General features: G+C 42.9%; 2 protein-coding genes across 2 annotated transcripts; one reads left to right on the top strand and one right to left on the bottom strand.

The window, feature by feature from the left end:
- The first annotated feature begins 20,394 nt into the window (after nt 1-20,394).
- Nucleotides 20,395-21,932, top strand: LOC133892115 (AAA-ATPase At3g50940-like). The gene is made up of 2 exons (XM_062332851.1): nt 20,395-21,459; nt 21,555-21,932. The coding sequence occupies exons 1-2, from the start codon at nt 20,395-20,397 to the stop codon at nt 21,930-21,932; spliced, it is 1,443 nt and encodes a 480-aa protein (XP_062188835.1).
- Nucleotides 21,933-24,273: 2,341 nt separating this feature from the next.
- On the bottom strand, nt 24,274-25,466 carry LOC133892114 (ATP-dependent DNA helicase PIF1-like). Its single transcript, XM_062332849.1, has 3 exons — nt 25,008-25,466; nt 24,491-24,677; nt 24,274-24,311 (listed from the first exon to the last, which is right to left on the bottom strand). Exons 1-3 carry the CDS (start codon nt 25,464-25,466, stop codon nt 24,274-24,276), a joined length of 684 nt encoding a protein of 227 aa, XP_062188833.1.

The following is a 25,466-nucleotide window of genomic DNA, read 5'->3' as shown; positions in this document are numbered from 1 at the left end:
ATCGGGTCGTCTTGTCACTTGCACCGACATCCCATTCGCTTAACTTTGTCAACATAATACCTTCATCAACTTTTATCTCTTGCCTTACTTGACCTTCACCTGTACCATTAGGATCATCCTTGACTCCACTCGGCCTCCTTGATCGTCTGGCACCAAGCACCCCGCTTAGCCCTGATCATCCGACGTCGATCGCCAAGTTGCATCCATCGCCTGCACACTATGAGACCAGCAAACATGCATCTCCAGAACCATATAACATCATCACATGTTAGTCCAAATCGAAATCAACATGAAAAAGATCAGACGTAACAAAAATATGAACATTGAATGGTCCGGCGTTCACCCCAGTGCAACACTGGACCATCCGGTGAGTACAACTCCACTAAAACCCGATTTGCATTCCTGTCTGGAAAAATTAGTCCGATGATCACAAAATTCTAACACCGGATAATCCTATGAACATCGCAACATTTGTCTTAGAATTGAAAAGCTCTGGTGATACTCTTTGGTGTTCACACACCCATTACCAAACCATCCCGTGAGTACATCTTCACTGAAACTTAGTTTTTCAACCTCTCTAGAAATCTTTATCCGGTGAAGCCTCCGGTGATCACCCGTGCACACACTGGACCATCCGGTGAGGCTGCCTTACCAGACTTTCACATTTGCACCTTTCTCTGAAAAAAATAGTCTGGTGCTCACTCTTACCCACACTGGACCTTCCGGTGAATGAATTTATCCCTGCCTCTGCGCTAAAAAGCTCTTGTGCTCACATCTACCATACATCAGACTATCCGATAAGGTCAAAAACCCTCACACCGGACTATCCGGTGAGTGCAAACTTTCTGCACCAAGATACCGATACAAACTTCAATTCTTTTCAACTTTGGTTAGACAAAATCAATAATGTAGTATATAACCAAGCATATGCTAACCAACAAAAGCCACACAAACATCAATCACTCATCACACAAGATAAACCAAGACACATGTCAACTTGATTTCTCAATCTCCCCATTGACAACATCACACAGAACAAAGGAACGTTTGAAGATCGCACAAGAAGCTTATCCAAGTGACAAAAACTCGAGAAAGAGTAAGAACATGTCACTTAACATAAGAAGATTGCAAATGCTTGAAGAGAAGAAGAGACTAGCCAAAAAAGCAAATAAAAATACAAAAATGCAAAAGATACTCTCCCTATGCTCCCCCTTGATGAATGCACATGTTACATTTTCTTCCCCTTTGAGACTTGCTTTCATGATTTCTCTCCCATTGGCAATGCAAACATCAAGGATAAAATATTATGCAATGCATGAAAATGCAATCCTAATAAGCTTTCACAAGTATACCACAAAGCATTTGCAAAAGCTAGAATTGTTAAAAGGTTGCGAAACTGAGAAGGTGGAGCTCACAATTGCATAGAGACTCAAAAAGAGACAGCGACACAAGAACACAAAGCATTACAACTAAACCTGCAGAATTGGTTGACACATTGAAGTTCACATAGCCGAATCATGTTTAAAGAAACATCATATAAGCATCCACTCGTGCCGAGGCAATACAAGCATGAAGAACTAGCCAATTGCAACATCAAACTAGGCAAACAAGAGTTCAGGACATGGGGCTTTGCAGCTCACATATAAACCAAGACTTAGAGTGATCAAATGATTAAAAGATTAACATTGAGGCACATTTCTCTCTTTTTAATTTATCCTCAAGTTGCCTCTTATCCAAGCAAAGTGTCACACGACTGGGTACGATAAACACCTTGAGGCTTCAAGACAACTGCATTGGATCACATTTTAGCACAAGATACTTAATTTTCATGATTATTCAATTTGCACAATATCAAGATGGTTACAAGATCAAGTTTAAGTAGTGTCTTTGTGATACAAAGAACACATGTTCCTACAAGGTTCTATCATGAGCTAAACATTTAATAAAGACAGAAAATATAGTGCAATATTCCCCAATCCACAGTCTTGAACCAAAAAGTCCTAAAGCAAGATATTAATCAAACTAGTCTTAACATAAGCATTGACTAAGCATAAAAAATATGAACATGGTGATCAAGAAAGTAGCATTTCATAGCCTATATGATTCATAAAATTGTCAAATTTCATATTAGGGAAAGCTAGCTTGCTCGAGATGTTTCATATCAAAGTATCTAGAAGAGTCTAAGATTAAAAGATTGCTCCGCACAACTACTCAACTTAGTTCAAATTTAAGTCTAGCAAAAAAAATGATAAAAATATACAAGTCAAAGCTCAATTACTATGATTATCTTACATGATGAGATACAATGCAAATGTTCAAAAGTAAGATAGAGTATTACAATAGCAACTCCCCCTCATATAATGCTATAGTGATGGCACACTCAAAGCTCTACTCTCAAATAGACAAATCTGGTTGTACCTAGAGACTTGGTGAATATATCGGCTAGCTAGTGTTGGGTATCAATGTAGCTTAATCCATCTCCCTTCTTATTGTGGTCTCTCAGAAAGTGGAATCTCACATCTATGTGTTTGGTTCTTAAATGCTGGACTAGGTTGTTGGCTAAGCTAATAGCACTAGTGTTGTCACACAAAAGTACACACTCTTGAAATCCAACCCAAAACCTCTCAAGGTAGCAACCATACAAAAAATCTGTGAGCAACAGCTAGCAGCAGCAGACTGTGCAACGCTAGACTATTTATGAGAAAACCAACACACAAGAGAAGTACCCAAAAAATGACAGGTACCAGAGGTACTCTTTCTGTCAATTCGACAACTAGCAAAATTCGCATCCGAAAAGCCACGAAGAAAAAGTGAAGAGAATGTAGAAAACCAAAGGCCATACTCGAGAGTGTGCTTGAGATACCTCAGAATGCGTTTCACCGCTTGGCGGTGAGACGTCCTCGATGAAGCTTGGAAGTGAGCACTCAAGCAGATGGCATAGTGGATGTCGGGTCTTGTCGCTGTCAGGTATAGGAGGGAGCCGATCATGCTCCTGTACTCCCGTTGGTCCACCTCCTTGCCATCTACATCCGGATCAAGCATGGTCGTGGTAGCCATCGGTGTCGCCAATGGCTTTGCATCGCCCATGTCGAACTTCTTCAGTAAATCCTTGGTGTATTTCGTTTGGTGAACGAATGTACCTTGCTTGTATTGCTTCATTTGCAGCCTAAGGAAGAAGTTGAGCTCGCTCATCATCGACATCTCGAACTCTTTGCTCATGATTTCTACAAATTTGGTCACAAGTGCATGAGAAGAGCCATCGAAAATGATATCATCTACGTAAATTTGAACAAATAAGAAATCATTGCCATACTTAAGAGCGAACAAGGTTTTATTAGCTGACCCCATCACATACCCATTCCCTAGCAAGAAAGACCTAAGCATATCATACCAAGCCCTAGGTGCCTGCTTAAGCGCATACAAAACTTTCTAAATCTTATATACTCTATGAGGGTATTTGGGATGCTCAAAGCCTGAGGGTTACTTGACATAGACCTCTTCCTCTATGAAACTATTTAGGAAAGCACTGTTGATATCTATTTGATACAACTTGAAACCTCGGGAGGATCCTAATAGCTTCTAACCTAGCTACTGGTGCAAAGGTCTCTCCAAAGTCTATCCCCTCTACCTAAGTGAAATCCTTAGCTACTAGTCTAGCCTTGTTCTTGCTGTAGACCCATCCTTCCCCTATTTGATTTGGTGCCTATGGTGTGAACATTTGGAGGTGGCTCTATTATGACCCAAATTTGGTTTCTCCCAAAGTTTTCAAGCTCCTCATGCATGGTATTGACCCAACTCGAAACAGATAAAGCATGTCTAACATCAGGGGGCTCAAAATAAGCAAGAAATGCAGAATTAGTGAAATGAGCATGAAAAATAGATTTGAATGTCGTTACCCTCTCACCAAGGTCACCGATCATTAGCTGTAGGGATGTCATCGCTGAATGTGTTAAGGGGCTTCGCGTCGCGAGATGACCTCACCCTCAACCACTGCTGGTGCAGGTTCGAAAGCAGCTAAAGTGGAACTAGAGGCTGTAGGACCCTCTGCTGGTGCCAAGGAGGCAGGAACCAGCTCGGGAGCGAGTGTAGTAGTAGGAAGTAGTGGATCATCCTCGTCATCCCTAAAAGTTGGAAGGTCGCTGTCTACAAAATACTTTCGCTCATCTCTTGATCACCTGCACACTCAAAGATAGGGCTAGCACAAGGGGTTGATTCATCAAAGGTCACATCACAAGACTTCATGATGATGTTAATGTCAAGATTAAAGACTTTGTAAGAATGATCATGAAGAGAATACCCCAAGAAAATGCTATCGGAAGAACGTAACTCGAACTTGTCAAGATTGCCACGCTTTAGGATAAAGCACCAACACTCAAAAACTCTCAAATACGAAACCTTTGGCTTCCTCACAAAACGCAACTTATAAGAAGTCAAATTCAAGATCGAGCACAAGAAAATTTGATTGGAGATGTAGCACGTCGTGCTAATGGCCTCAACCCAAAACTTCATAGGAGTCATATACTCATCGAGCATCGTCCTAACTATCTCCACCAAAATGTGATTCTTTCTCTCAACCACGCCATTCTATTGAAGTACACGTGAGGCAAAAATTAATGCTCAATGTCATGCTCAAGACAAAAGGCATAGTTCTTGAACTCGGTGCCATTTCACTGCGAATTGCTTTCAATACACCAGGGAGTTCTTTGAACAATCTCAGAGCCAAGCTCTAAAAGTGTGAGAGCACTTCATCTTTGCTCACAAGAAAGTAGATCCAAGAGTAGTGAGAGAAATCATTAATAATGACAAGTGCATACCACTTCTCACCCACCGAACGAACCCGGAAAAGGACCAACAATGTCCATATGGAGAAGTTCTTCCGGTTGTTCAGTCATCACTAGATTGACTGGTGGGTGGGAGATAACAACCATCTTGCCATGCCGACAGGGAGCACAAACAAGATTCTTCTCAAACTTGAGTTTGGGCAATCCCCGGATCAAGCCTAAGAAACTCAAACGAGTAAGCAAGTCAAAGCTCATGTGTCCTAGTCTCCTAGGTCATATCCAAAGCTCAGAAGAAGGTTGAGCAATTAAACAACGAGAAGAATCAAGAGACTCAGAAAAATTAGCTCTAAAAACTCTCCCAACTATGTAAATCTTGCAAATCAAAGCGCCAGATGAATCAAGAACTTGAGAAGTATCACGTTTGAAATGCACTTCTAAGTCCTCATCTAGCAACTGAGATATAGAGAAAAGATTGTATCCTAGATGCTCCACCAAAGCTACATCCTTGAGAGTAAAACTCTCATTCATCCTTACCATACATTTGACTTTCACCCTTCCTTTTTGATCATCCCCGAAAGTGATGTACTCATGCTTCTTCGTCAGGTTGAGGCTGGAGAACCATGATGCATCTTCGATCATATGGCGCGAACAACCGGAGTCAATGAGCCACTTGTTCTCCAGGCCTCCGCCTGCCACCTATAGGCGAGAAGAGTAATAGGTGGATGACTCAGTACTAGGGTTAGTCATAAACTTCTTGGGAATCCAGTACTGGGTCATCCACCCTGAGGTAGTAAAAGCAGGTGCATGCAAATCACTCCTAGCACTAGCATGCTGGGGGCGAATACCACGTCGAGGAGAGTGTGGTCCACCAAAGCGCTGCAACTCAAATCCTCTTACGCGTGAACCAAAACCATATGAGTCATGGTAGGATCCACGGAGGGCAACACCTCTAGGTAGAGACTGAAAAGCGCTAGGGACTCGTGAGTGGAAGCGAGAAAAAGGCTCATGTATACAACCAGAGGGGCAGTATATGTCCCGGGTGCTCCACTCTCACTCATGCTGCTTATCTCTCCTACTGCGAAAGAAAAACCCAACTAAGTGACGCTCTCTCTGGCAGTAGGTGCAGTGGTAGCGTCTCTCGGGAACTCGACTGTCAGTCACTGGGGCTCTCTCACAGGCTTTCTCATCTTGGGCTGTGGAGCTCTCTTAGGTTGTGATGTGGGCTTCTTATTTGTGGGTTGTGGAATGGGTTTCTTGATGGTTTGTAGTGTGGTATTGATTTTGAACTTCTCAGCTTATAGGGTAGTAGGTGTGGTGAACACAGTCTTACTCTCCCAATTGTAAGCCACCCTCTCAAAACCCAACCCAAAAGCCAAACTTGCCTTATGGGCACACATCTCGGTCTTAGCTAAGATCAAGTTCATTTTGCCTTTGCCCTCTGAGCATTTCTCCACTAGAAAAAGGAGATACTCATTCTCGACCAAAAGCTTCTTAACTTGCCCTCTAACCCAGCTGAGTTTGTCCTGAAAGATGGTGCAGGTGGAACAATTTGGCTGCACATCCTTTGAACTCCCAACACTTTCCAATCTAGATTCCAATTCCTTATTGTGCTTGGCTTTTAATTTAACATCCTTTGCAAGCAAAGGGCAATTCTTACAAGCACCGAAGAGAGTGAAACTAGACTCCTCCTCAAAAGCCTTCTTCTCAGCAGTCTCAAGTTGACTAGCAACTTGAGCATGAAAAGCCTGAAGCTCAGCAAGTTCTGTCATAACCACCAAATAACTCTCACACTCCTCATCATCACGCCTAGACCTAAGCAATGCAAGCTCAGAAAAAACAGACTCATACTTAGACCTAAGCTCCTTCAACTCACGCACAGCTTTCTTAAGTAACCTATCCTGACTAATGAGAGCATCATTCAAGGTTTTGACTTAGATGGAAAGTTAGTCGTAGGAAGGTAATACCTCGGAGGGATCAAGCTCGGAGTCGCTGTTGTTGTTGTCGCCTGCCATGAAGCAGAGGCTTGTGAGGTCCTTGGCTTTCTTCTTACTCTTCATTTGCAGTTCATCCTCCTCCGAGCTCTCCTTCTCACTTGAAGAGGTGTCGATATCGCTGAGAGCTACCACGAATTCTCTAGAAGCCGTCTTGGCCGCCTTCTTAGCCATCTTGTCATGATTCTTCTTGAAAAATGGCTTCTTATTTTTCTTCTTGTGCTTGTTGTAGTCGTGGTCGCAGAAACCAATGCCATGTTCCGAGACAGGGGGTTTCCGAGACCAATCCAACCGCCTTGGCTATCTCGGTGGACTTGAGCTTGCTGAAGAGTTCATCACAAGTTAATGTGTCGTAACTTGATGATTCTTCAATACTCGAGATCTTCACTTCCCATATGCTATGATCCAGAGCATAGAGAAGCTTGATCGCTCTCTCGTGGTCAGAATAGGGCAAAATACCAGTTGATCGAAGAGCTAACAATTCCATCAAAGTGAGCAAACATGGCATCCAAAGACTCTCCAGGACCTTGCACAAACATTTGATATTCTTGGTTGTATGTGCTTTGGTGTCTGACCTTAATCTGATTAGTGCCTTCATGAAAGACACTCGGAGTAGTCCAGATCTCCCGGGCAGTACGAAGGTGCTGAATCCTGTCAAACTTATTCTAACTCAGGATTGTGAACAAAATATTTCTGTCTTATTGTTGGCCTCATAGTATTCAATTTGAACCTGAGTTGTGCAAGCAGTAGAGATCTCATAGTTGGAATCAACTATCTCCTAAATTGAATTTCCTAGGCTTAAGACATAAGCCTCTATACGCAGCTTCCAGTATGAAAAATCACAGCCATCAAACATCGAAATCTTCCCACTTCTCTCTATGTCGTCTACAGATTACAAAGCCAGTTAAGGTTAACAAGTGATCAAACATAGCTCTGATACCAATTGTAGGATCGGAAGTGACGACTAGAGGGGGGTGAATCGGCGCCTCAACAATTTCTTACGAAATAGATGGACTTCTCATATTTTTAATCACCCAACGCACCTCAAAGTTTGAGCGAAAGCAAAATACTCAGAGAGATAAAGTGAGATGGAAAATTTCAAGGCAATACAACTCCACAGATGGAATATGAACCATATGTTTCATTCAAAACTATTCCGTGTGTCTTTGTGCCAAAAAACTCGCAACTTTGAAGATGAACGAAACGGAGACGAGATCACAGGGCAAGTAAACTCTCCAAGATCATGGTTTAGAGGCAAGGGAATTCAAGACCCCATCACATATGTATGTGTGTGTGAATTCTATGCCTCGAGCATCAAGAAAATCAACTTCCCAAGGTGTTAAAATTACAGCTCAAAAAGAAAAACGAAAATCAACAACAAAACACCAAGAACTTGCAAACTTGCAAGGGAACCAATAGAAAGAAACTAAAAGGAGGAGAATTCAATCATATGCAAAAACTTAAACTTTATTACTTAAGTTGCCAGCTCTATTTTAGGTAGATTACAAAGATTTATTTCTCAAAACTCTCACCTATTACAAAGGCTAAGCACTGCTCTCCCTCTCCTTAAAACCCTAACACAAAGCTCTCATATGGATGGCTCAAAAGGGATGGTTTTCCAACCAGCCAAACCCCTCTATTTATAGCCTAGGAAACTTGACCCCCAAGTTTTCTTAACTGTTCCCAAAATACTACTATCTTGTAGTACATTCCTACCTACCACTGGAGGTATTTTGGTCTATTTTCTCTTCTATCCATCAGACGACCGTGGTGCCTTCACGACTTAGCTTCGCCTCGATGCCAGCTTCGCGATGATGCCACGTGCACTCCACCCGCCCGCGGTTTTGTAGCCAACCTGGGAAATTGACTCACACGCTTCTTAAGGCGTGACTCACAGCTGCTTGCTTTGACCTCAAGCAAGTCTTCCGATGTTGACGCATGTCCTGCATCTTGCGATCTTGATCGCCGGCAAGGCTCTCCTGCTCCCGATCCCTCAGGCCGTTTTGTCACTTGACTTTGTCAACACAACGCCTTCATCAACCTTCATCTCTTGCCTTGCTTGACCTCCACATGTACCGTTAGGATCATCATTGACTTCGCCCAGCCTCCTTGATCATCCGGCACCAAGCACCCCGCTTAGCCCCGATCTCCCGATGTCGATCGCAAAGTTGCATCCATCACCTGCACACCATGAGACCAGGAAACATGCATCTCCAGAACCATATAACATCATCACATGTTAGTCCAAATCGAAATCAAGATGAAAAAGATCATATGTAATAAAAATATGAACACCGGAAGGTCCGACGTTCACCTCAGTGCAACACCGGACCATTCGGTGAGTACAACTCCACTGGAACCCAGTTTGCATTCCTATCTGAAAAAATTAGTCCAGTGATCACAAAATCCCAACACCGGACAATCCTGTGAACACCTCAACATTTGCCTCAGAACTGAAAAGCTCCGGTGATACTCTCTGGTGTACACACACCCATCATCGGACCATCCGGTGAGTACATCTTCACTGGAACATAGTTTTTCAACCTCTATGGAAATCTTTGTCCGGTGAAGCCTCCGGTGATCACCCGTGCATACACCGGACCATCCGGTGAGGCTACCGCACCAAACTTTCACATTTGCACCCTTGTTTGGAAAAAATAGTCCGGTGCTCACTCTCACCCACACCGGACCTTCCGGTGAGTGAATTTATCTCTGTCTCTGCATTGAAAAGTTCCAGTGCTCATATCTATTATACACCAGACTATCAGATGAGGTCAAAAGCCCTCACACCGAACTATCCGGTGAGTACAAACTTCCTGCACCGAGACATCGATACAAACTCCAATTCTTTTCAACTTTGGTTAGACAAAATCAACAATGCAGTATATAACCAAGTATATGATAACTAACAAAAAACCACATAAATATCAATCACTCATCACACAAGATAAACCTAGGCACATCTCAACTTGGTTTCTCAGATATAAAAAATAATTTAGCCCCTTGAATGTTACACTTCGATTTCTTTTTAAAGATTTGTGATCCAGTCGATGGTGTAGTCATCTTCTCTTGGGTCTATGACAATAGATTAAGATTAGGGTTCACAACCCTAAGCTCTATAACTAAGATGGGTGACTAAGGTGTCGAGAGATGTGCAACAGGGAGGAGACGAACTCTTTCTAAGGAAGGGGTGAAGCGAGGGACGAGGAGCTTGATAGCACCAATATAGTTTTTCATGTGATCAACTACATCAAGGGGCGATGACAGCAGCCACAAAAGAACCTGGTTACATTGACAAGCGCGGTGTAATGACAACATGACAAATTTTATATGGTGACGTGGTATGTGTGTTTAGGATTAGGAGAAAATAAATGAAGATTTTGTTGGGAGACAAAAACAGAGGAGATTGGAGGACATCCAATGGACAAAGCTTCAAGTGAAATTTCACGACAAAACATTCAAATCTCTAAATACGCTCATATTACTAAGCTACTAACAATTAATCTGATGTCAGAATTAAAGATGGTAGGCAAATATGATATCTTGAACGATCCCACCCCGGCACGAGGAGAAGTTTAAATCAAGCTCCAAATCAACTGAGAGAGGTGTTGTATACTTCGTCCAGTCTAAAATAAGTATCATTTTAGGTTACGTACAATTAATTGTTTCAAACTTTGACTATAAATTATTTTTTATGTATTAATTTTGGATATTTAAAAATGACATAGGTAGATTTGTCTCGAAATTTTTTTATAATAGTATATTTTTACTATATTTTATCAATATATTATAATAAAATAATGATGAAAATTGTATTTTAGAGACCGTGTCAATATCTAACACTAGACTTATTTTAAATTGGAGGGAGTACAAGATTTGCATGAACGAGGGGCGGACCTGGTACAAGACAAGCCACCACCACCCGACCAACTTCGATACGCTCCCCATGGACCTTGCGCTCAAGCAATCCATTGTCGACGACATTGACCTCTTCGCCAAGAGGAAGGACCACTACCGCCGCATAGGCATGGCATGGAAGCATGGGTACCCGCTCTACGGCACCGGCAAGTCCCGCTACGCAAAAAATGGACAAAGGAGACACACATAAGTGACGGGTCATTACACGACCCGTCACTTATATCGCCTCAGATCGGGACCAGGTATTTACCCATCACAGATAACAAATAATAGATGATGAGTCATAATATTACTCGTTACCTATAACATGAGTGACGGGTAATAATTAAACCCATCACTTATGACCAAGTCATAAGTGACGGGTCTTCCTGCACCAGTCATTAAGTGACGGGTCATGTTACGACCCGTCACTTATAACTTAGCAAAGGTGGCAGGTCTCCTTGGGCCAGTTATAAGTGACGGGTCATAACATGACCCATCACTTATAACAAATAATAAGTGACAGGTAATATTATCACCTGTCACCTATTACTTAGCTCTGTTTAAAGAGTTGGCCAGCCACTGTGCGGGCGAACAGTTACTCAACAGTTCCGCCTGCACAGTGCTGGCGATTTTCACCGGCTCTGGTAGATATTTTCTAATATCTTGTTGATTTGAAGTTTGAATTGGTGCTAGGTCTTTCAAGATTTGCATCTTCCCTTTTCACCTCATTTCATTCTCCTCTAATCCCTATTTGGTAGATTTGTTGTGCTTTAAGTTGTAATCGGCCATTTTGCATCTTTATCCAAAATCTTACTACAAGTGAGTTGTATTTATGTCAGATTTGATACTAGGTTTGCCCAATCTAGCGCGAGATGCCACTGATCTAGTTTATTTATATGAAATTTTTAATCGCATGCTTAACCATGAAATTGAAGTAATTGTTAATGAAGAATGAATATTTTTACATTAATTGTAGATGACAGATATAAGTTGGATGTACCTTGAGACCTGGACTTGTTCGGAGTACCTGAGCGGGGTGAAGCATTTCATGAGTGCTGCCTTGGTGGATATGAAAGATTGTGGTAAAACGACAATATATTATCCATGTCACGGCTGCAAGAATGATAAGAAGTTCTCAAAACCAGACAATATCCATGCACACTTGGCCATGCATGGATTTAAAGATAATTATACATATTGGAACAAACATGGCGAGAAAGGCCTTAACGAGTGAGAGTTGGATCGGACCCTCCATGCCGACAGTGTGGATCAAGGACTTACATCCGGTGAAATGGATCATGATCTCAGGGATGAGGACATATTATATTTCAATGATAATGATCTCGAGAATTTTGTGGAGAATGTAGACCAGATGGTGCGGGATGTCGAGCGGCATGACGAGTATAACAATGGGTTTGCTAAATTCCAGGACTTTGTGTGGGATTCTAAGATGCCCCTTTATCCCAACTGTAAGGAGAAGTACACGCGGATATTTGGGAACTAAAGTTTCTACAGCTGAAGGCAACCAATAGGTATAAGTTCCCAAATTGTGGCTTATCTCTAATTTTTAAGGTATTCGTTTGAGAATAGGTAAATATGTATATTAATAATATGACAACTAGTATTTTTTTAATTGAAAATTAGGCGCTCTTCGTATTCGATGGGAGTACTTTGTGCTGTACGCTTTTGACAACATATCGTGGACTTCTTATTCCTTTGATTAGTTTAGGACGTGTTGATCGCTAGTGAAGTGCTTATTATGACCAACCTTAGGTCTGCTTGAGTGGAAGGCATCGTAGCCCCCAGTCACTTATGGAACGCAATAAGGAGTTTTTCACAACCCCACGTTCGCAACGCAACAATGTTTTTCTCGTTAGAACTTTTAGAAGGTACAAAATATGTTGTTTTTGGTTTCCAGCGTCTAGTACTTATTATGCCCCCGATGCTTACCCGAAAATAGGAGTTCCGGGTAGGCAGTCCAAATAGTAAAAACATCTTTAAAGTAAATGAAACTCATATTGTCCTTGGGTCGAGACAAGTTTTTCGCCACCCTATGAGTGCATTTGGGATGAAGGACCCGAGAAGCGACTTACCCTGTTTGTCGGGCATGAGGTTGCGTGAAAAGGCAAGTTAGGTAGAAAAAGAAAATCGATTGACCTCATAGGCAATATGATCTTTATTATTATAAGGAAGTACTTCTTAGGACTTATGCTTAGAACTTACATAAATTATGACAACAAACGAGCTATTGTAGACCTATTGTATTAAACCTAAATGATATAGACTTGATTAAGCTGATAAGTAGTGACCCTTATTGCCTTCAGGGTAGCATATACGTTTTTTTCGTGGGCTCTGAACTAATTGTGGAGCTGATCCCCGGGTTTCTGGGTATGCATTTCAAGGCGCTGTGATTGTGGTCATGACCGAGGCTTTCTATCCACCTTGATCCTTGAGCTCTTGGGTTTCTCTTGGTTGGTGTTGAATATCATGTCGAGACTCCGCTTGTCACAACGAAGACCTGCCTTGGGACAACCCCGGACAGTGATGACTCCCTCAGGTCCAGGGATCTTCACTCACTGATAAGCGTAATGTGTTGCTGCCATGAATTTGGTGAGAGTAGGTCTTCCTATGATGGCATTGTATATTGTCTCAAAATCAACCACATCAAATAGAATTTTCGCTGTCCAGAAATTGCCATGCTTCCCAAAGGTAACGAGTAGTGATATCTGGCCGATGGGAGTGGCCGAAGACCTTGGTACTATACCATGGAAGGCTTAAGTAACCAGCTTGATAGCAGACCAAGAGATTTGCATTCCTCCTAGTGCATTAGTGAAGAGGATGTTCAGGGGACTCCCTCCATCGATAAGGACTCAGGTAACCCTGTAGTTGTTTATCTTAGGCTCGACCACTATCGAGAAGCGGCCTGGTCATACAAAATTATCAGGGCGGTCTTCTTGGCCGAAGGAGATTTCGGTGCCTGACCACTTGATGGCTTGTCAACCCTTGGGATGGCTGTTAGGACTTCTCATGCTACTATCTTGTATTGTCGCTTGGACTTGTAGGCCCTGGAACCACTGAACATGTGGTTGATCATCCTCTTGCCCGGCTGGAAAGACATCGCATTCGTGTCATCCCTGTTGCCATCCGAGTTGAAGTCCCAAGGTGCCGACAAGTCACCAAGACTCCAAGGTTTTGGCGTGCCACTTGGTAATCACTCTCTAATCATATAATTAATTGTCTTAGATGATCACTTTAAGCACTTTAGTGGCTTGGATGTCTTCTCAAGGGTATGTGAGCTTCTCTAGACTCCAGCACCTTCAAATAATTGAGTGGAGAGATATTTATAGCCTCAACCCCACGGACTAGTCGTTGCTCCAACGGCTCATAGAAACTGTGAACACCAGATGATCTGGCGTCAACAGAGGTACAAGCAACGGACCATCCGATGTGTACATTCCATAAACTACCTGTTGGAACTCCACTCAGAACCATCTGTGAACACCGGACATTACGGTGTATCTTGAACTCCATCGTCGGACCATCCGGCGTGTAGACTTGAGCCAGACCGCCACTAAAACCTTCTCTGCAAGAGTTGCTTCGGCGTGTTGAACTTCTAAGCGTCAGACCACCCGGTGCGTTGACCTTCAATCTTCAACACTTGGAACCTTCTCTACAATAAATACTCCAGTGCATACCATCTGGTGAGTACAACTCAGGGCACCGGACCTTCTGGTGAGTTCAACTCCTTCTGCCTCAATGCAAAATGCTCTGGTTTTGCTCAATACCGAGCTCCGGACCATCTAGTGAGGTATTTCTCTCCCTTTATCAGAAATACTCCGATATGTACATCCTAGGCATCACCGGATCTTCCAGTGAGTGTAATCTTCTCTGATCCCTTCCAACAAAAATACTCCAGCGTGTACAAATAACCCAGCACCAGACCTTCCAGTGTAATTAATTTTCCTGGGACTCCTCCAATTCACCTAATCTTTGTTTCGGCTACGGTGGCTTCTTCATGTATTGCATCCATAAGACCTACTAAAACATATACTTGACAAACATGTTAGTCACATTGACTATATTGTCATTAATCACTAAAATCACATAGATGCCCTAAGAGGATCTTGTTCGCTACAATCTCTCCTTTTTTGGTGATTGATGACAACACAACCAAAGCAAGTGGCAAATAATAAATGATATCAATTTTAAATTGCAAAAAGCCTTACCACTTTGCTCGGATGCATGTTCTTACCATTAAGTCCCCCTTTTGCTATGGTTTCTCCTTTCTCTATCGCCACTTATCTCCCTTGATCGACCCATGCAAGACTTCTTATTTATCAACCTTGGCATTCCTACACATCTTACTTCTTTTTTTGTTCTTCTCTAGACATGCCACATTGCATCTTGCTTTGATCATCAAAATTCTCCCCCTTTATCAATAATTTTCAAAAAGGGTTACAAAACACATATTGAATTCGAGAAAAACGTTAGAGTATATGGGAGAGAGCTTCATTAACCATAATCCAATAAAATTATACCAATTAAAGGGGTTTATTTTAAGGATATGATAACGAGTGAAATGAAAACACATGGATCACAATTGATAAAACTCACATAACATGATATAAACTCCCTCTATACATGTGCATACATATGATAAGATAGAGACATATGCACAACTAGAGAATTTATCAAGATAAGAAGCTTAAGCCATATTATGTATGGAGGTAGCTTAAATGAACAAATGAATTAGCAATGATATCAATTGATAAATAAGTATTGTATACCTCTGGAGACATGTAGATTTCTCCATGAGACTACAAAAGATATCACTTGCAACACATGTTAGTCTCAAAATCACAACCCATAGGATATACTCGCCCTAAATGCGTACTTACAAGTGTTGAATACTTGTGAGATATATGCACTTGTTATGAATAACAATTGGGAATCTATCCTATAGATTGAATTCATGGTATATATAGAATATCAAATGTAGAAACATACCATGAAAGGAACCTACGACTAATAAACCATGTAGGTTGCTCATGGGTTAGCGAGAGAAAAACAGCAACCTACCTTATGAAAAATCTACAATAGTCATTGCAATAAATCAAAATATGCACATACAATCCTAGACAAGACAAATGAGCACATCAATTGAAAAGATTTTGCATCTAACACCATTATATCTTTACCTTTTGATGGGGATTTGGGTATATGAGGATCATGATCTTCATAAACGTGCACAAACTTGTACACTTAGCTTCTTTACTTGAATCTTCACTCCATCATGTGAGCCAAGTCTCCAAATCCCTAAGTTCACCCGTGCACTTCAAGTATTCTTTGGAACACAAACCGATTGAGGCCTCTTTATGTTGATGTTGACTTCTTTGGGCATCCAAATAGGTTGGTTCCACCTCCCGTCCTTTCTCCTAACCATATGTGTAACTACCTTGCTATTGTCCTTTCTTTTGAGATTGTAGTGGTTGCTCTTGGTCTTAATCTTATAGTTGGGCTTGGTGTAAAGGTTGGAGATCTTGTTGGAGAGGTTCTTCATATTCTTCTTCTCCTTGGTCTTCTTCTTGATTTGTTTGCATTGGAAGGACTTGTGGCCTTCTTGATGGCACTTGAAGCATGTCATGATGGACCCCTCCGCAAGCTTGTTCACCATATTTTCACGGTTATGTTGAGGAAGTTGGACATGTTTTTTGCTCTTTAATCTTGCCAAGTCTTCCTTTAGCTTCTCCACTTCTTGCTTGAGCTCATCATTCTCTTATGCAATGAATTCATTAGATGGTTCTACAAAAACATTCTCAACACATATCTCATTGCAAAGGGGTGAGCTACATAAATCATTCAAATTATCACAAGAAGTGAAAGCATTTACCTTAGGATTGAAATTGAATATAGAGGTAGATTGCTTCAAAGGGACCTTAGATTGAGATTCAATACACTTAAGTTTTACGTTAAGCTCTTCATGCTCCTTGTTTAGCATTTTAAATTTGCTTAATAATTATTTATAATTGGAAACAAAGTTAGCATGAATATCATTAAGGGTATTTAATTTCTTAAGTTCTTTAGCTTGTTTCTTTAAGGCCATTTGTTGCTCATTGATCAATTCAAGAAGTTCTTCTTGAGAGGGAGAATCCTCAACGGATTTATCATCACTTACATTGCTTTCCATACCTTTAGCCATAAGGCACTTGTGAGATGACGACTTACGTGATGATGACCTTGAGGAAGAGCTTCTCTTGTACGAGTGGATGGTGAGGTTCTCATTGCTTGAATCTTCATCTTCACTCATCCATCATCCTATGCTTGCAAATGCTTTGCCTATTCCCCTTGTCTCTCTTTTCTTGATCTTGATCTTCTTCTCCTTCTTGATATGATCAATTGTGTTGACCATGTCTTTAATAAAGATTGGGTAATCAATCTTGGTGCTAATTCTCTTCATATTCTTCTCCACTTGTGAGATGAGCTTGACGACCTTAGGATCCATCTCTTCATCAATTGAGGTTCTTTGCTCATCATCTTCATAATTCTCTTCATCTTTATCTCCATTATCTTCATCACTTAAACCTGACTCTTGCTCTTGCCTCCTCATCTTCACCTTCATGTGTAGACATGGAGCTTGCTTGCTTGTGAGAGTAAGGTTCTTGACATTGGATGAAGCCCCATGTTCATTATCATTTCATGGGTAGTTATCTTGCCAATTACTTAGCTTGGAGTCATCTTCTTGATATCACTCTTGTTGTAGATGATGGAGACTATCAACTTATTCGTCTCTAATTTGTGTCAAACATAGTCCATTGATCTCATTAACAAGAATATTCAATCATAAGTACATGTCATTAGCACTTACATGAGCAAGTTGTTTAATGTTATTGAGCTTGGAGACTAGCATATGATATTTCTCATTGTGCATATCTTTTGTGCCTTCATGTATTTTAATGAGACTAGTCCAAATATCATGTCATTGGTGAGAAAATAAACACAATTAAATGCATCAACATATAAAGATGATAAAAGCAAACTCTTCGCTAATGTATCATATTGTCTCTCTTTGTTTGTGAGGCGTTGCCTCATCCCTTTCTAGGTGACTCTCCAAACATCTAACCCCTTGGCTTGAAAAAAATAAGTCATTATAATTTTCCATCGGGGGAAATTAGTGTCATCGACATGTGGAGCGCTATGGGTATCCATCCCAACCCAGACGTCACAACTCTAGGTAGTTAAACCTTATCAAGAGCACAAGGCTCTGATACTAATTATAGGGATCGGTGACGTCTTAAGAGAGGGGTGAATTAGAACTCTTAAAACTAATCGGCTCCAAAAACCTCATAAGATAAACCTATATCAATTTCTATCTAAATGTGCTCTAGGTTTATCTAGTGTGTCTACTCTATTATTCAAAAGAGACTGCAAGTGTGTAAATGCGGAAACGTAAACAAGGTAAAGAGAGCAAACTCGACATAATAGATTTTTATCCCATGGTATCGATGGTATAAATGTCACCCATAGTACATGCTGGAGCAGCCACCTAGTCTATAGCTCCCAGATGGCACCCGATCACAACCCTTGAGCCACCTAGGCCTCAAGTAGGTTGAGCCACCAAGGCAATGCCTTACCATAAGCCTCTCTTCCAGCCACTTGCTGTTGTCTTCACTTCGGAGCTTGAGCCAGCAAGGCAAGGGTCTCTGTATCCCCGTACAAGAATCTTATCGCTGCTCCACACCAGGTCGAAAGGTCAACAAGCTTGAGCCACCAAGGCCCAAGGTGTCGGTGAGTCACCGAGACTCCAAGGTGCTAGCATACCACTTGGTACAAGCTATGATCACTCCTTAATCCTCTCTCTAGGTAGTAACACCTAGACACAACTCTCTTTAGGCCTATTAGCACTAATCACTCTCTAATCATGTGCTTAATTGCCTTGGATGATCATTTTAAGTACTTTGGTGGCTTGGATGTCTTCTCAAGTGTATGTGAGCTTCTCTAGACTCTAGCACTTTCAAATGACAGAGTGGAGAAGTATTTATAGCCTCAACCTCGCGGTCTAGCCGTTGCTCCAACGGCTCACAGAAACTGTGAACACTGGATAATGCGGTGTCAATAAAGGTACAAGCACCGGACCATCCGGTATGTACATTCTCAGAAACTAGCTGTTGAAACTCTACTCAGAACTATTTGTGAACACCGAACATTCTGGTGTATCTTGAACTCCGTCGCCGAACCATCCGGCAAGTAGACTTGAGCCAGACCACCACTGAAACCTTCTATGCAAGAATTGCTCCGGCGTGTTGAACTTCTGAGCGCCGAACCATCCGGTGCGTTGACCCTCAATCTTCAACACTTGAAACCTTATACGCAACAAATACTCCAGCTCATACCATCCGGTGAGTACAACTCAGTGCACCGGTCCTTCTGGTGAGTTCAACTCCTTCTGCCCTGATGCAAAATCCTCCGGTGTTGCTCAGTACCAAGCACCAGACCATCCAGTGAGATATTTCTCACCCTCTGTCAGAAATACTTTGATGTGTATATCATGGGTATCACTAGACCTTCCAGTGAGTGTAATCTTCTCTGATCCCTTCTGACAGAAATACTCCAGCGTGTACAACTAACCTAACGCCGGACCTTCCGGTGTAGTCAATTTTCCTAGGACTCCTCCAATTCACCTAATCTTTGTCTCGGCTACGGTGGCTTCTTTATGTATTGCATCCATAAGACCTACTAAAACATATACTTGATAAATATGTTAGTCACATTGACTATATTGTCATTAATCACTAAATCACGTGCATACCCTAAGAATGTTATGTTCGCTACACTAGGGCTACTCATCTTCGTAAGAAAGAAGGAAACCTCAACGATTTCCACCGGTTCATATTTCAAAGGGAAATTTTCAAAATGTGATGTGCACACATTGGTTATCTGGATCGTTCGTATATTTCGCGCATTAATCTTGAAGCAAACTAAATAAAAGTGCTGAAAATAGTAGATTTGTAAATGTATATGTCAATGGAGCCATATTCCATTGAGATACTGTATTTTTACGGTTTTATCGGCCACAATTTTTCCCCTTTTTGTGTATGATGTGTAAATATTCTTATTTTCTATACGTTTATTATGGTGGAATGACCACACTTTCTAGTTTTTATGTATTTTTCCGGTGGGATGATCATGTTTTTCGATTATTTTGTATGATGTGTAAATGTTCTAGTTTTTTATATGTTTGTTCCAGTTTGATGACTTTTTTACCATTTTACTAGTTTTGCGAATCTCAAAGCACACCAACGGCACAGATAACCGGTATGTGCACCCGGGAGCAGAGTTGCATTTTAAGTTCATATTTAATGGGTTCGTCACGTATTTCATCCGGCGTCCAAACGAGATGTTTGAATAGCCAAACGGACTTATCTCAACGAGCTCTACGGACCTACGATCTTCCATGTTAATTCGAGCTATGAATCAAAAAGTCAAGTTTTCACCCACTGTAAACATCGCGCGGTCATGGTGTTTTTTTTTCACGTAATATTCACATTATATTTCCATAACACTCGGGGTATTACACCATATACAAACCGACCCAAGTAGAGTCTGTATTGATCACGCTGGGTATTTCCCTGGCCTATATAAACATGCAGATGCGGCCCGTAAGGGTGACTACGCTTCATATTTCTTCAGCTACAAGCTAGCCTGCTGAACTAGGTAGCCAAGTGATGGATCTGTCGTCGACGGTGCCGGCGTCGTCGCCGTCCTACGGGAAGGCGGTGGACGCCTACAAGAAGGCCGTGGCCGCGGCGGCCACGGTGACCGCGTACTCCGTCCTGGCGCGCGGCATGGCGCGGGAGCTACTACCGGACGAGCTGCGCGCCGCGGCGAGGTGGGCCGCGTCCCTCCTGTTGCGTGGCCGGCCCCGTGCGGCGCCGGAGCGCCGCACCGTCGTCATCAAGCAGCGCGAGGAAGAAAGCCGCTTCGAAAACGGGTTCTACGCGGACGCGCGCGCGTACCTGGCCACCAGGATCGACCCGCACGCCATGCACCGGATATGCCTCAGCCGGGCCCGCCGCGCCGGCGGCGACGGCGACGAAGAAGGCGGCGGCGGGCAGCTCCTTTCCATGGAGGCCGGCGACTCGATGGCCGACGTCTTCGAGGGCGTGGAGTTCACGTGGGCGTCCGTCGCGCCGGACGATCACATCAGGGAGGCGTCGCTGGAGCTCACCTTCGACGCGGAGCACACGGACATGGCGCTTGGCAGGTACGTCCCTTTCATAACGGCGAAGGTGGAGGAGGCACGGCGGCAGGAGGGCGCCCTCGAGATCTTCTCGAGCGAGCGCGAGTCGTGGCGCGGCAGCATCTACCAGCACCCGGCCACGTTCGACACTCTCGCCATGGACCCGGAGCTGAAGCAGTCCGTCCTCGCCGACCTCGATCGGTTCTTGAAGCGCAAGGACTACTACCGGCGGATCGGCAAGGCGTGGAAGCGCGGGTACCTGCTCTACGGCCCGCCCGGCACCGGCAAGTCGAGCCTTGTCGCCGCCATAGCCAACTACCTCCGCTTCAACCTCTACGACCTCGACCTCTCCGCGGTGCACTCAAACTCCACCCTGCAGTGGCTTCTCGCCTCCATGCCCAACAAGTCCATCCTCGTCATCGAGGACATCGACTGCTGCTTCAGCGCAAGAAGCCGCCACGGACCCGAGAAGAGCGGCGATCGCAATGCTGATGAACACCCATCAGATTCCTTACATGACCCTCTTCCCAATGATGACTGCATGGCAAGTGTAATTACCATCTAAATTGTTGTTAAACGATCGAACTAGATCGACACGGCCTTCGTCTGACCTTTGTAATATCTCTGAGTGTCAACCAGGGACAGGGCATAACTCTGTCGGGGCTGCTCAACGTCATCGACGGGCTGTGGTCGACGAGCGGCGAGGAGCGCATCTTCGTCTTCACCACCAACTACAAGGACCGCCTCGACCCTGCTCTGCTGCGGCCAGGCCGGATGGACGTGCATGTCTATATGGGCTACTGCGGCTGGGAGGCATTCAAGACGCTGGCCCGGAACTACTTCCTCATCGACGACCACACGCTGTTCCCGGAGATACAGGAGCTGCTCTCGGAGGAGGAGGTGACGCCGGCCGCAGTGTCGGAGATGCTGCTGCGGAGCGAGGACCCCGATGTGGCGCTCCAGGGGCTCACAGAGCTTCTGCAGGACAAGAAGCAGGGCAGGCCTGAACATGTAGGCAAGTAGTGCAATCGCGTCAACAACAAGCGGTTTTGCATTGCTATGAAAGAATAAGGAGATGAAGGTGTAAAAATGATGCTAGTCCGTTTGCAGAGACGATGATTTAGTTCTCGCATAGTTTGTGTGCTGATGTTCCGGTGGTAATTGTGTTCTTAAAAACTGCTTTTAATTTTGGTTACTTTCTTGCTGGAGCCTGCCTGTTGTAGACAAACGAAATCTCGGAATTTCTGTTCCTGTACTCCGATGGCATTGTGCGACGCGGCCACGGTGAGCTTACGGACTCGCACACTGGGGCGAAGTGCAGAACGAACACGGAAGATGCTGTGACTACTCCTGACGGGGCCGCCGCCCGCGCTGTGGAACCGACCGGCTAGTGGCCATCGGCGTTGCACGCGCGTAGGTGGCGGCACTCGGCAGGAGTCACGGGTTCACGGCCACCAGAATTCACGCGCGTGAACTCGGTCGACGTTACGTACGCCCTCGAACCAAGACGTCGCCGACAGGGGCGTGAACATATCGGTCGTCGAAACGCCAAGTAGATTCGAATCGTGGATCGCGGATTCGATGGCATGCCCGTACAGATTATGCTCCCGTAGGCCGGACGGACCGCAGGGCACTGCCCTGTCCCCATCGGCCGGAAGCATGTGTACAAACTTTTAGATCTACTTAGGTCTCAGTGCATTAAAAAAAGTAAAATTTATATAAGATGGTATCAAGTATATACGTATAGATATTGTTTATATCAATATATTTAGGGATAAATGCAAAAACCCCCCCAAAAGTCACTTGGATTTTGACTTTCCCCCCCAAAAGTTGTTTTGTTGCAAAAAACCCCCCAAAAGTTTGATTTTGTTGCAAAAACACCCCTAAAAATTCAAAAAAATTTAAAACAAATCACAAAAAATTCTAAAAAAAACTAGAGACAATTATAAGACCTTTTGTGAAATTTGTTTTCAAAAATAATATCCTTTGCATCATATTTCATAGAGAGTAAGTTTGAAAAAAAAGAAAAACGTGTAACTCATTTATTAATTCGAGTTAAATGCATAGTTAATTATTTACTAATCCAAAAATCATGAAACAAAATTTTTTAGTCTTCTTACATGATCCTCTATCTTGTAAAAATACATGAAATCTTGAAATAGTTATTGTAACGTGCAGGATTCAGTAGATGGGTTGCAGATAGATTAATTCATAACTAATCCATAACACCCCCAAAATTAGTGAAACCACTTTTATTAGTTTACTTAAATAATTATTTGTGTAGGAAAAATAATGGTAGACATGACAAATTTAAAATAACATGAGTTAATAAATGAGCTGCATATTTTTCTTTTTTTTCAAACTTCCTCTCCATGAAATATGATGCAAAGGATATTATTTTTGAAAACAAATTTCACAGAAGGTCTTAGAATTGTCTCTAGTTTTTTTTAGAATTTTTTTAATGATTTTTTTATTTTTTTTGAATTTTTAGGGGGTTTTTTGCAACAAAGTCAAACTTTTGGGGGGCTTTTTGCAACAAAACAACTTTTGGGGGGGAAAGTCAAAATCCAAGTGACTTTTGGGGGGGTTTTTTGCAGTTTTCCCATATATTTAAGGAGTAATTTCCTTTGCTATCACATGGCAGATCTGTTGTTTATTTGTAACTGTTTTTATTTCTAGTACCTCTGTGGATGAAGGATGGCTTTATTCTGCATGTGTATGCAAATTAGACTGTATAGTTGAATATTTATACGTTGCAACGGGAGACACAAATTTACACATGATAACATTGTTGACTCCTATAAAACTAGTCATTATTGTCGAAGTATCTTTCAAGCAATAGCATTATTAATATTATTGAAGCACTTCAAACACTAAAGGTACTATTTCGAACACCAAGCAACACACTTCCGTACAACCAAGTTTACATCCTTATTCGAGCATACACTGAACACTCATAAAAAAAATAAGGAAAGGAGATTCAGGCTAAGAGTTGGTGTCGAACATAGCAAAGTATAAACTCAGAAATTTGTCACAGAACATAAATAAAAATAAAAAATACAAACAATTTGGGAAATGGCTACTGCACCGTCCTCGTTGTACTAATTCAAACATAAGGAATGCATTGAACTAAGCTAAAAATAAGATGCAATGTTGGACCATGTTTATACTTTGAGCTTCGGCAATACGCAAGAATCAAGCTCGTGCTCACCGGCGAAGAGGAGAAAACATGGTTCCTAATAAGGACCTCATCGCAAACAGTTTTTTTTTTGTCATCATCCACATGAAACCTTTTGTGTATTCTGAAGCTCTCCTCACCTCGACCTACTTCATAGGTTGTTACTCTTGCCCTTACCCTTACCCTCTACATCATATCAATTGGGGTACCTCCTACTATTGAGCCTGCGCAATATGTAAAAAAATATTAGATGCATCACGTTAAAGATAAGCGAAGTATAGCCAGCAACCACAAATCGATAAATAAGCAATAAAATACCTTGACTATGGTGTGAGGACCTCTCTGTAGACGATGTTCTTAGTGCCCGTCCCACTCTACTTTGAGAGTTTATCCTTCTTCTTACCTTCATCCGGGGCGGTGAGAATCTTAATGTTCCTTCTGGCAGTGGCTCTAGATAGCGCAACGTATAGCTGACCATGAGAGAACACTGGCTGGGGAAGGTGCACGTCGACGTTTGGGATGGTCTGTCCCTGTGCCTTGTTGATTGTCATGGCAACGCTGAGCTTGATAGGAAATTGCTTCCACTTGATCTGGAAAGGGAACATCTCATCATCAGAGGGACAAAAGGGGATACGAGGCAGGAAAATCATCTTCCTAGTATGCTGCCTGAGCATGATCTCTGAGTCAATAGTATTTCTTTGGAACCCCCGGACCACAAGCCTTGTCCCGTTGCAAAGTCCATTGACGGGGTCAATGTTTCTAAGTAGTATGACAGGACAATTAACCTTGAGCTTCAGTACATGTGGAGGCAGTCTGTTTGGGTCAAAGAGTTAAGGAATTCGGGGGGGGGGGGGGGGTAGTAGTTGTGGGGACCATCTCGTCCCCTCGGAAACGACCAATCATCTTCATGTTAATCGTACCCATGCACTCGTTTCGTTTGGATAGGATGGCTCTCGAGTGATGTAGTTTGGATCAGGCAGGTTAGCGTCGAGCATCGGAAACACACTATCTATAAGTTTATCGAGGTCTACGTCCTTTCCTGTATACGTCACGCATACATCATCAGGAAGTCGTATGTTGCCATCACCATCAGCCTCCTCGGTGCCATTACCGATGCGCAACAGGTATTCTGCAAACCATGGGTCGCTCTGATCCCTCATGTTACGCATGAGCCTTAGGTGTCGCATGCGCTCCCACAGGTAGGACCTGCGTAGCGTTGAATCAACTATCTGAGACCTTGACCCCTTTCGGACAACAGGGAGGACCTGTCTAAAGTCACCACCAAACACAACCGCCTTCCCACCGAATGGGACATCTGACCGGCCCATTATGTCACGCATGCTATTGTCCAGGGCCTCCACTGCCTGCCTCTTAGTCAT

The sequence above is a fragment of the Phragmites australis genome, chromosome 15 (genome assembly GCF_958298935.1).
Source record: "Phragmites australis chromosome 15, lpPhrAust1.1, whole genome shotgun sequence".
Taxonomy (NCBI): domain Eukaryota; kingdom Viridiplantae; phylum Streptophyta; class Magnoliopsida; order Poales; family Poaceae; genus Phragmites; species Phragmites australis.
The sequence above is the reverse complement of the archived record's forward strand: the minus strand, read 5'-3'. Positions and strand labels throughout refer to the sequence as shown.

Excerpts from the sequence above, each read along its gene's own strand:
- LOC133892114 (XM_062332849.1), bottom strand. The coding sequence starts at position 25,466 with ATGACTAAGAGGCAGGCAGTGGAGGCCCTGGACAATAGCATGCGTGAC. Across the intron at positions 24,678-25,007 it reads CAAACGAAACGAGTGCATGG|ATCAAGTGGAAGCAATTTCC; the intron begins GTACGATTAACA and ends TTCCCTTTCCAG. Across the intron at positions 24,312-24,490 it reads TCTCACCGCCCCGGATGAAG|GCTCAATAGTAGGAGGTACC; the intron begins GTAAGAAGAAGG and ends CATATTGCGCAG.
- LOC133892115 (XM_062332851.1), top strand. The coding sequence starts at position 20,395 with ATGGATCTGTCGTCGACGGTGCCGGCGTCGTCGCCGTCCTACGGGAAG. Across the intron at positions 21,460-21,554 it reads ATGATGACTGCATGGCAAGT|GGCATAACTCTGTCGGGGCT; the intron begins GTAATTACCATC and ends AACCAGGGACAG.